This window comes from Stenella coeruleoalba, assembly GCF_951394435.1.
Source record: "Stenella coeruleoalba genome assembly, chromosome: 11".
Taxonomy (NCBI): domain Eukaryota; kingdom Metazoa; phylum Chordata; class Mammalia; order Artiodactyla; family Delphinidae; genus Stenella; species Stenella coeruleoalba.
In genome coordinates, this window is record NC_137157.1 from 85,306,241 (window position 1) to 85,318,588 (window position 12,348).

The 12,348-nt window shown below is 36.3% G+C and overlaps 1 protein-coding gene across 1 annotated transcript in view; it reads right to left on the reverse strand.

Moving 5' to 3' along the window:
- Window positions 1–12,348, reverse strand: part of LOC307194738 (solute carrier organic anion transporter family member 1B3-like) — a gene marked incomplete at both ends in the record, with an annotated part of 53,256 nt that overhangs the window by 21,570 nt on the left and 19,338 nt on the right. The window contains 5 exons of the mRNA XM_079938043.1: window positions 475–711; window positions 3,042–3,140; window positions 3,326–3,472; window positions 4,728–4,849; window positions 11,260–11,392. Coding sequence (XP_079794169.1) covers window positions 475–711; window positions 3,042–3,140; window positions 3,326–3,472; window positions 4,728–4,849; window positions 11,260–11,392 — 738 coding nt within the window. The remainder of the gene's footprint in view (window positions 1–474; window positions 712–3,041; window positions 3,141–3,325; window positions 3,473–4,727; window positions 4,850–11,259; window positions 11,393–12,348) is intronic.

Sequence of the window (12,348 nt, forward strand, 5' to 3'; positions counted from 1 at the left end):
GAAGGGAGAAAGAAAGAAAGGAAAGAGAGAAAGAAAGAGAGAAAGGAAAGAGAGGGAGGGAGGGAGGAAGGACAGGAGGGAGGGAGGGAGGGAGGGAGGAAGGAAGGAAGGAAGGAAGAAGGAAGGAAGGAAGGAAGGAAGAAAGAGAAAGACGTTTTAATCCTTATAGTTTGTACTATGTAATTTGGAAATGAATATATACTCTTTGGTTTACAAATAACAGATATTTTTAGCCTTTGATTGGTTTCTCCCTGCTAAAGATCACAAGCCTAATCCCCTTCCCTTCAGAGTTGATATGTGTTCAGAATATTCACAAATTTTAGTAGGAACTTAGAATAATTTAGCCAAATTTAGTAAAGAAGAAATCGAACTTTATTTAGATGACTTGAGTATGACTTATTGTTTTGGAATATTCACCCCTCCCTTTCACTGGGATTAACAATTCCAAATTGACTGTGAATGTGAAATACTTACCAGCTACAGTTTCACTAACATTTTGCCCCTGCTTGGTCAAATGAGCCATTTGACTCTTTTCCTCATTTTGCACAGGCAAAGATACTGAAGCTTTTTTTTCTTTCCTTGGTTTATCCAAATTTGGGGGCAAGAAAAAGAATGGTATAGAAGAAATAATGGATATTAGTCCAGCCACAAGGAAACCAAGCCACCACGCACCAACCCAACGAGAGTCCTTAGGAGTTATTCTGATAGTGCCTAGAATAAAGAATTAGAAGAAGCCAGTCAAAAATCATTTTGAAATGTAAAAATTTCTGGTAATAATTGTAGTAATTGCTGTTCTCCATAGATGAAGAAAGTAAATGATGTTTCATCAATTCTGAGACACTCTTTTCTTTCTTTCACACTTTTTATCTTTGAAATAAGTGTAAGTCATGACATCTTACAATTGCTGTTGTCCAGGAGTCAGTCATGACATTGTTGTCATTGCCTGAGCCTGTGTGAACTTGGTGGCTTTTCTGGTGACATGACAACAGCAGCCACCATTGAACAGTTGAAGCCTGCAAACTATTTAAGGGCCATTTATGGAAAGCATGATACTCATTGTCTGAAAACTTCTATTGGCACCATCTCCTGAGGTCAAGAAACCAATGAAATTTACAGCACTTCGCAAGAAATTCTCAGAGCCAGTAGTGGGGTTTTTTCCCCCTAGAACCTGCATTTCCAACTCCTTGACAGCACAGAGGATGATAATGGTGAAGATATACGTATAATGAAAATCTGAGTTTAAAATTTAGACTCTAAATTTTAGGGATAATTTAACCATTTTATTTCAATAATATTTCCCTTTAAAGCTGTGTGAGTGCCAGGTATGTGCTATATCTAAACAAGTATAAATGAGCTGTTTCAGTAAATATAAAGTTTCAGTATATATTTAAATTTATAAATATAAACATTCTAATAAGAAAGCATCACACACACACACACACACACACACACACACACACCCCCCATAGATGTTTGAAGCACAATAATGGTGTTGGTACTCTTTGATCTATAAGAAAACTCTTTAATGTGAGAAAACATTGACTTGATATATAGAAATAAATTATTAATTCTATTTATTGAAGTGGTTTTCAAATATATACAGCTCTGAGTTTAAAATTGATTTACATGTTCATATTATTCCATAATCAGCAACTCTGACAGACTGCAGAAATGATTGATAAAATCAGTGACTCCATCTACATGCTAAGTACTTATTCATCATCCATCAGAAGTGTCATTTTGATAACATTTTTTTGTGTTCTATCCCTGGTGTACACATAGGAACTAGAGGTCATAACCTGGCTAGACATAGCCTGCCAAAGTGTTTTCTTTTGTTCACACATTGTTTTAAAAATTGAAAACTTCCACATGAAAATCTGGATTCCAGGATTTTCTTGAAAACCAATCAGAAGATTTTGTCAATGCTGGATCCAAATTTCTTCATGAAAAGAATAGGTTGAGGCTGAGCAGTATATGCACTTTCAGGTGTGTACAGAGGGCAGTTCACCACCAACAATTCTTCCAAGTTTAACCACCACACCGAACACTCTTTATTCACTTATGTTATCTCGTTGGCTCCTTTGGCATTGGAGTTTGCCAAAATGTACTTCACAATACGTTTACATCATACCCATAACTGAATAAGAGAAGATATAATAAGGTCTAGACGTTCAGTGCTAGAAATGGGATCACCATGGACCTAAATACTGTGAGTAGTGATTTCTGACTATAGAAAAGAGGTTACAAATCTATCATCCTAAAGACTTTAACCATTTATTTCTGGGTGCTTAGTGATAAAAACAAGGATGAACCTGGAAATGATCGAGTAGAAACACTTGGAATGTGAACCTACTCTAATTCACACACCCAAAATAGAAGACAACACATTCCATCAGGTCCACGTTTTAGCTTTATATTAAAATACTTTCAGATTGTGGTTATTGTTGGTCTGCTGTGATGTCTACTCTATGTAGTCCTGGTGAAATAGAAAATCAGATTTGTTTATTTCTAAACACTAATTACTTATATGTTAAGACAGATATCATACTGTTATGTTCTCAAAGAGATGGAAGATCAGTGGCACAAATATTTATGGCTTATTGTGACAAAGGCTACAATAAAGGCATGCTCTTGGTGATTAATAGGGACATTTAACTTGGGGCCAGTAGGAGGTGGTGAAGTAAGGCATCTCTGAAGAGGAGCCACATATTGGAAAAGACTTTAGAACTATGCAAATCGAGACAGGAGAGAGGGTAAATGTGGGGAAGTGACATTAGTAGGCACATTGAGAGACCTGCAATTATTTGGGGTGAAGTAATCTTAAGTTTGTTAAATTTTCTTATTTTGTGCTTAGTTGTAAAAGCCTGATGTAGATAGGAGCTGAAGTTTATTTTTATTCTAGTTATTAACACATTACCTATTTGTAACTTTTGACAATTAGTCAGCAAAGGGCCACTGAAAGAGTGAATTCAGTTATTTGAAAGAATGGTGTCATGTACTTGAAAAGCATTATCATGTTACCTTGTTCTGATTGTACTTACTCAGATCTACGTATCCAACATCCACATACATTTTAGAAAACAGAGATACGAGTAAAAAGCCAATGATTGGACCAATCATTGTTACTGCAAACAAATTACCTGAAAATATTACAAAACATTTTTATCAAATGCCAATAATACATGGTTCTTATTCAGTTTTTTAAAGTAATACAATATATTTCTCTAAGTAATTTTTAAAGTAAAAGAATGAGTTTAGGAGCACTGTTATTTCAAGGTACACCCAGGGAAAGTAACCATAAAATCTAATATTTTCTATACATTACCTAAATAAAAAGAAGAATGTCCTTCTTTAGCAAAATCATCGATGTAAGAAATCCCCAAGGGTGTTATGGGCGTTTCCCCAATTCCACGAAGCATATTACCCAATAGAATATATATCCACATATGTGACCCAGATTCCTTTTCCCAACCTACGTAGACAAGAGAGTGTTTTATCTTAAACATTAATTTTAGCATTCCTTTTGAAAAGTCAACTAACTTAACCATTTAATTATTCCATTTAAGAATTTTTTCTAATTATAAAATGATTTATAGTCACGTTACAAAATTTGACAATACAGAAAAGCACAAAGAAAACAAGTAAAAATTATCTGCCATCCCTCCACACACAGAGTACCACTTCTAATGTTTGTTTATATCTTTCACATTTTTAGTGAACATAAAAATATGCATAATATTCTTTATGTTCTCATATCAGGATTTTAATGACTGCATAATAGTGTGCTGAATAAGTTTCATCATTTATTTAATCAATTTTTTCTATGTACTCACACAATATTTCTAATTTTTCATTCTGTTAAACAGGGATGCCATGGCTATAATGATAAATAAATCCTTCTGCACATTCCTGATTATTTCCTTAAGATAAAGTAATAAAAGTAGAATTGCTGATTTAAGCAGTTGTGCATATTTTTGTTCTTTACCATATTGAAAATTAACCTCCAAAAGAGAAATTTATACACTCCCCATAATACATAAAATGTGTCTTTATCTTCTACCTCATTTCTTTTTATTTTTAATCTTTCCTATCTAGTAGGTAGGAAAATCTTTAACTAGTACTATAATTTATAATTAAAACTTATGATTTGTGTTATAATAGGTAAAAAATCTTGAATTGGTGAAAGAATTTGAATTTTTCTTAAAGAGTAAAATTGTTTTAACATATTTATACCACTTCCTCTTCTTTATATTAATTGCATATATTCTTTGCCAATTTCATATCAAAATATTCCTCTTTTCTTATTACTTCTAGAAGGTCTTTATATATAATATATATTAACACTATGATTTTTGTCTTACATATATAAGATGCAAATGTTTTTCCTATTTGTCTTTTAAATTAATTTTGCTAATGGATATCACAATCTTTTTTCTTTTTTCACGGTACGCGGGCCTCTCACTGTTGTGGCCTCTCCCGTTGCGGAGCACAGGCTCCAGACGTGCAGGCTCAGCGGCCATGGCTCACGGGCCCAGCCGCTCCACGTCATGTTTGATCCTCCCGGACCAGGGCACGAACCCGTGTCCCCTCCATCGGCAGGCGGACTCTCAACCACTGTGCCACCAGGGAAGCCCCCACAATCGTTTTTTAATGACGTAATTAAATTGTTAAATTTTAGAATATTTATTAGTGACACTAATATTCACTAGTGCCAGTTCAATTCTTACCTTTTCCCACTATCTCCAGTGATGTTCTATTGAGTAACAAATTTTGATTAATCAAACAAGTTGATAAGCTTGATGTTGAATTCTCTGATGGATTAATAGGGGTGTCTTTAGAATACCTGTAACTGTAAGAATATCACTATATTTACTGAGCATTTTCACTTTTCCCAGAAATACAGCGGAATCTTCCCCTTTATTTGCACCATTCTCTTCTCCAAATTATCAGGATACTCTGTCAGTTTCCCAGCTTATATTTTAGGAGTCGTGATGGGTAACAGTGAAATGGGAGTGTTCGCTAAGAAATATAATGCAGTACTCCCCAGGCAAGGTGGAGTACCATGTTGCTCTCATCCTAGCAGTGCTTATATTCTGGGCAACATATGAAATATCTTGGTTTCATGCTTTTAAAAAACTGCTAACTGTATTTATCAATCTTTTGAATTATCTTCAAAGATGGTTACAATCTAAAATTTCAAAATCAATTTATAATCACACACAGTCATATGCCTGACTCTTCAAAACTTAGTTTAAAAAGTTCTAATCCATTTGAATTTGATAAGGAAGCACTTAATAGGAACAATAGAATGGACCTAGAATAGGGACAAATGCTGATATTTAAAAATACATGAATGGACCGAAAGGTATTAAGCTTAGTAAAATAAGTCAGGCAGAGAAAGACAAATACTGTATATTTTCACTTACATGTGAAATCTAAAAAAAAAAAAAGAGAACAAATATAACAAAACACAAACAGACTCACAGGTACAGAGAACAAACTAGTGGTTACCGGTGAGAAGAGGAATGGGGGAAGGGGGGAATATAGGGTAAGGGCAGTTAAGAGGTACAAACTACTAGGTATAAAATAAGGAAGGAGACCTTCAAGATGATGGAGGAGTAAGATGCGGAGATCACCTTCCTCCCCACAGGTACATCAGAAAAACAACTACATGTGGAACAACTCCTACAGAACACCTACTGAACACTGGCAGAAGACCTCAGACTTCCCAAAAGGCAAGAAACTCCCCACGTACCTGGGTAGGGCAAAATAAAAAAGAAAAACAGAGACAAAAGAATAGGGACAGGACATGCACCTCTGGGAAAGACTGGTGAAGGAGGAAAAGTTTCCACACACTAGGAAGCCCCTTCACTGGCAGAGACAGAGGGTGGAAGGGAAGCTTCGGAGCCATGGAAGAGAGCACAGTTTTAGCCACAGCCATTAGAGAAGAAAAAGAAATAAAAGGAATCCAAATCAGAAAAGAAGAAGTAAAGCTGTCACTGTTTGCAGATGCATGATACTAAACATAGAGAATCCTAAAGATGCTACCAGAAAACTACTAGAGCTAATCAATGAATCTGGTAAAGTTGCAGGATGCAAAATTAATGCACAGAAATCTCTTGCATTCCTATACACTAATGATGAAAAATCTGAAAGAGAAATTAAGGAAACACTCCCATTTACCATTGCAACAAAAAGAATAAAATACCTAGGAATAAATCTACCTAAGGAGACAAAAGATGTGCATGCAGAAAACTATAAGACACTGATGAAAGAAATTAAAGATGATACAGATGGAGAGATATACTATGTTCTTGGATTGGAAGAATCAACACTGTGAAAATGACTATACTACCAAAGTAATCTACAGATTCAATGCAATCCTATTCAAATTACCAATGGCATTTTTCACAGTACTAGAATAAAAAAATTCACAATTTGTATGGAAACACAAAAGACACCGAATAGCCAAAGCAATCTTGAGAAAGAAAAAGGGAGCTGGAGGAATCAGGCTCCTATACTACAAACTACAGTAATCAAGACAGTATGGTACTGGCACAAAAACAGAAATATAGATCAAAGGAACAGGATAGAGAGCCCAGAGATAAACCCATGCACATATGGTCACCTTATTTTTGATAAAGGAGGCAAGAATATACAACGGAGAAAAGACAGCCTCTTCAATAAGTCATGCTGGAATAACTGGACAGCTACATGTAAAAGAATGAAATTAGAACACTCCCTAACACCATTCACAAAAATAAACTCAAAATGGATTACACACCTAAATGTAAGGCCAGACACAATAAAACTCTTAGAGGAAAACATAGGCAGAACACTCTAGGACATAAATCACAGCAAGATCCTTTTGGACCCACCTCCTAGAGAAATGGAAATAAAAACAAAAATAAGCAAATAGCACCTAATGAAACTTAAAAACTTTTGCACAGAAAAGGAAACCATAAACAAGACGAAAAGACAACCCTCAGAATGGGAGAAAATATTTGCAAATGAAGCAACTGACAAAGGATTAATCTCCAAAATTTACAAGCAGCTCATGCAACTCAATGTGAAAAAAGCATCCGAATCCAGAAGTAGGCTGAGACCTAAACGGACATTTCTCCAAATAAGATATACAGATTGCCAACAAACACATGAAAGAATGCTCAACATCACTAATCATTAGAGAAATGCAAATCAAAACTACAATGAGGTATCACCTCACTCCAGTCAGAATGGCCATCATCAAAATATCTACCAACAATAAATGTTGGAGAGGGTGTAGAGAAAAGGGAACCCTCTTGCACTGTTGGTGGGAATGTAAATTGATATAGCCACTATGGAGAACAGTATGGAGGTTCCTTAAAAAGCTAAAAATAGAACTACCATATGACCCAGCAATCCCACTACTGGGCATATACCCTGAGAAAACCATAACTGAAAAAGAGTCATGTACCAAAATGTTCATTGCAGCTCTATTTACAATAATCAGGATATGGATGCAACCTACGTGTCCATCAACAGATGAATGGATAAAGAAGATGTGGCACATATATACAATGGAATACTACTCAGCCATAAAAAGAAACAAAATTGAGTTATTTGTAGTGAGGTGGATGGACCTAGAGTCTGTCATACAAAGTGAAGTAAGTCAGAAAGAGAAAAACAAATACTGTATGTTAACACATGTATATGGAATCTAAAAAAAAGTTCTGAAGAACCTAGGGGCAGGACAGGAATAAAAACGCAGACATAGAGAATGGACTTGAAGACACAGAGAGGGGGAAGGGTAAGCTGGGACGAAGTGAGAGAGTGGCATGGACATATATACCCTACCAAATGTAAAATAGATAGGTAGTGGGAAGCAGCCGCATAGCACAGGGAGATCAGCTCGGTGCTTTGTGACCACCTAGTGGAGTGGGATAGGGAGGGTGAGAGGGAAACACAAGAGACAGGAGATATGGGGATATATGTATATGTATAGCTGCTTCACTTTGTTATAAAGCAGAAACTAACATCCCATTGTAAAGCAATTATATTCCAATAAAGATGTTAAAAAAAGAAATAAGATACAAAGATGTACAGCACAGGGAATATAGCCAAAATTTTATAACTATAAATGGAGTATAATCTATAAAAATAATGAATCACTATGTTGTACACCTGATACTAATATAATTTGTCCATTATACTTCAATAAAATATATAAATTAAAAATACTGAGGTACCCTGTGAAGTCTGAGGGCAACTTACTCTATGCCAGGCATTATGCTCAGCTCCAAATCACTAGAAGTAAAACACACTGTTTTTTTTACTTAAAACATCTTACACCCCCTAAGGTAAACATATACAATCAAAGATATGATAAGGTTAATATACCAGGTCCTGAGTTTTCGTAAAGGAAAAAGGGATTATCAGCTTGGCTTGCGGGTTTGGAAAGGTGTGGATTAGAGAAGACTTCACAGTGAGGATTCCATATGAGATGTGTCTTGAAGATGGATAGTTTAATAGACAAAGAAAGTCATTCAAAGCTGTAGAAACACTATGAACAAAGCTGACATATTATGGCACATTTGGCAAACTGTAGGCCTAGAGTGTGGTCCTCAGTCATGGGAAGCAGTGTAAAATGAAGCTAGGAAGATAGTCAAGGACCAAATCAGTGAGTGACCTGTATATGCAAATGAGCTTAGATATGCAAATGAACCTAGATAGTAATTCATAGGCAAAAGGCTTTCAATACTTTGTTACTAACAATGAGAAATATATTTTGCATCACAATCACAATACATGGATATCCACACACACACAAATTTATGTTCAACCAAAACAAAAGTTTCACAGAATAATATTTATCCCCACTCTCATTGTGTTTTCTTCTATTCTATTCTATCCTATCCTATCCTATTAAAAAATTGTTGGTCTTAATAATCTTAATTGATTTATTGGTCCATGAGTGGTTCAGGATCTGAAGTTTGAAAAATCCTGCTCTAGGATACGGGACTTCCCTGGTGGTCCAGTGGGTTAGAGTCTGAGCTCCCAGGACAGGTGGCCTGGGTTTAACCCCTGTTGGGGAACTAGATCCTGCATGCTGCAGCTAAGAAGTCCACATGCCGCAAGTAAGACCTGGTGCAGCCAAAATAAATAAATATCAAAAATAAAGAAAAATACTGCTCTAGGATATTGGGAGTTTTAAGTGGTAGTAAAAAAATTAGATTCTTATTTTTTAAATCAATACTGTAGTATAGAATATGAGTTAGAATGAAGTGGAGTTGGGAGGCAAAAAGTCCAGGCCAGAGATGATAGAATCCTCTATCAGGTTAAGGGCAACAACTATGACAGATAGCAGGCAGAATAAGCAAGATTTGGTGACCACTGGTCATGTGTATTGAAGTAAAGAATAAGTCTAGGATGAGACCCTTGACTTTAGTTTGAGTTCCTCTGTGGCTAAATGAATCATTGCTGAAAGAGTGAATGTGAAAAATCTGAGCTGATGATGGCACAGGGATGAATTCTGTTCTGAATATATGGATGCAAAATGTTTGTAGGATGTTAGGTTGGAGATACCCATGAGGTGGTTGGTTATATAGATCTTGAGTATAAGATAAACTCACTGTGTACAGTGATAGTTGCATTTAATGCGTGTACTCCACACAAATCATGTAGAATGAAAAGTGAAGAAGATTGAAGAGGGAGCTTAGGCAACACTGACCTTACGGTGTCAGTAGCAGAAGGAAAAGATGAGCATGATGGAGAAGCCAAAAGGAGGAAATAAATCAAGAGAGAGTAAGATGATGAAAATAAGAAGGAACAGCACCAGGAAGAAGAAAGAACTTATGAGGGTCAAATAGAGTAATTAATATAGTAACCAAAAGGCATGGCTGTTGGCGTTGATAATGAGTAAGTAATTGATATCTTTAGCAGAAACTGCTCATTGGCTCTCAATATCCATTTTTCTTTCCTTCTATGGTAACAGAACCTGGGATCTTTAGCTGGGAAGGGGACACCTGAAGTAAGGTCTATTTTTCCCAATGACTTTCTATCTGAATGTGAGGTGTAACAAAGTTCTGGCTAATGTGAAGTTGGTAGAAGGGTTATGCTTCTGAAAATATTTCTTAAGTCTCAGCCTGTGTGCCTTCTGTTTCTTCTTATTCTTCTTCCCTTCTATCCTGTTGCAAGGAACAACATTGCCACAATTTAGACCGTGAAGTCAAGGCCAGTCAAGGGCTGGGTTGGCTAAATTTTTTATGTAAAAAATAAGCTCTTATTTAAGCCATCACTATTTTTGGTTTCCTGTCATTAGTATCTGACTCTAATTAAAACTACACAGTGACTTAGGAAGAAGTCTCAGTGGAGATGGTAGTGGGAAAACCCATACCGCAGTGAGTTGAGTGGTGAAGTTGTAAGCAGCTTTTGGCAGGAAAGAGGTTCTGCAGGAGGCCCCTTTGTCCTGTCACTTTAGCAAAACTACATTGTAACTAACATTTAAATCAGGCGCCCCATACTCTACTCATCACCAACCCAAGTACACCTTTCAAATCTTTTGATCACACAATACCTTGCCTAACCTGTTGGTTCTTTCTGTAGATCAAAGTAGAAATGAAGAATGAGTAATTAACAGATGACCAGATCTCTTCCCTAGCTTTCCCTTCAGTAATCTCATGAACAAACTATGTGAACAAGATAGCATCTAAAGAAAAATCACAAGAAGCCAACAAGCCTGCACACAGTGGGGGATGGTGACGACTTTGACCCTCTATCTCAATGATTAACTGACATTACTTCCCTTTTCCCTTTAAAAACTTTTATAGCCAAACAGAATCATGGGAGTTGGTTTGGGGGGACATGAGTCCACCTTCTCCCTAGATTGTTGGCATTCTGATTAAAAGCAACTTGCCTTTCTACCAACAATTGCCTCTCAGGTATTGATTTTCGAGTGGTGAGCAGCTGGACCTGAGTTTGGTAACAAAGACTTATTAAATATTATCAAAATCTTGTAGGCAAAGACATGAAATACATATCATACTAAAAAGCTTATTTATTTTCTGTGAAACTACTCATTTATTGCTATTCATATTTTAATATCAATGAGAGTCATGGTAGATAAAACAATTTAATTATTACATAGAAAATATACTCCATTTCTACACACACTTAGTGGATATTCTTCTCAAAAGGGGACTGCTTATTTAAAAGAAAAAAAAATAAAATTCTACCATTAATTTACAAGGAAATGATCACTGATGGCATAGAGCCACTTACTATCCCATGAAGAAATGAGGTAAAGCAGTCAAAATACTTCCAATTCCCATAACGAAGCAACCAATTCCGATTAGTTTTGGTCTGTGTAATTTGGCTCCAAAGTAACTCACAAATAAAATCACAAGCAAATTTCCTAGAAAGAAAACAAAATTATTTTGATATGATTGATTATAGCAAACAGTGACTGAGTCCAATTTTGTGTCCAGTAGAATGGAAGGCCACAGAATGGATAAAAATAGAGCATAAGACATGGTACCATTCCTCAAAGATCGGGTAATTTTTTTTTTTAAATAGACTCTGCCTTTATTTATTCATTCATTCATTCATTTATTATTTATTTATTTATTTTGGCTGTGTTGGGTCTTTGTTGCTGTGCACGGGCTTTCTCTAGTTGCGGCAAGCTGGGGCTACTTTGTTGTGATGCATAGCCTTCTCGCTGTGGTGGCTTCTCTTGTTGTGGAGCCTGGGCTCTAGGCACGCGGGCTTCAGTAGTTGCAGCACATGAGCTCTGTAGTTGCGGCACGTGAGATCAGTACTTGTGGCACATGGGCTCAGTAGTTTTGGCTCATGGGCTTAGTTGCTCTGTGGCATGTGGGATCTTCCCAGACCAGGGATCGAACCCGTGTACCCTGCATTGGCAGGTGGATTCTTAACCACTGCACCACTGGGGAAGTCCCCGGGTAATTTAATTACCCGGGATGAAACTCACTTACCTTAAGCCACTCACTATAAAGTTGTGTGGTGTTAATAATAAGCAGAATTGACTTTAGATAAGAACTAAAGTACTTGAATTACTTGGCGATATTAGTGAAGCAAAATTTTATGAAGAATTTGGAGTTGAGTGGGTTGTACTGGAATGGAGAAAAATGGACAAAAATACCTGAGGGAAGGTATTTATTCATGCATTTTTCATTCACTCCTAGAAATCTTTAAATTCTTATTAAGTACCTGTCATGGGGTTAGAAGCCAGAAATAGAGGAAAAGGATAAACAGTGCATGGTATCTGCTCTAAAAGAATTTACCTACCAGTGACAAAAATAGATAAATGGACAGAAGTACTCTTAGACCACAGAAAGGGGAAGCTTAAAT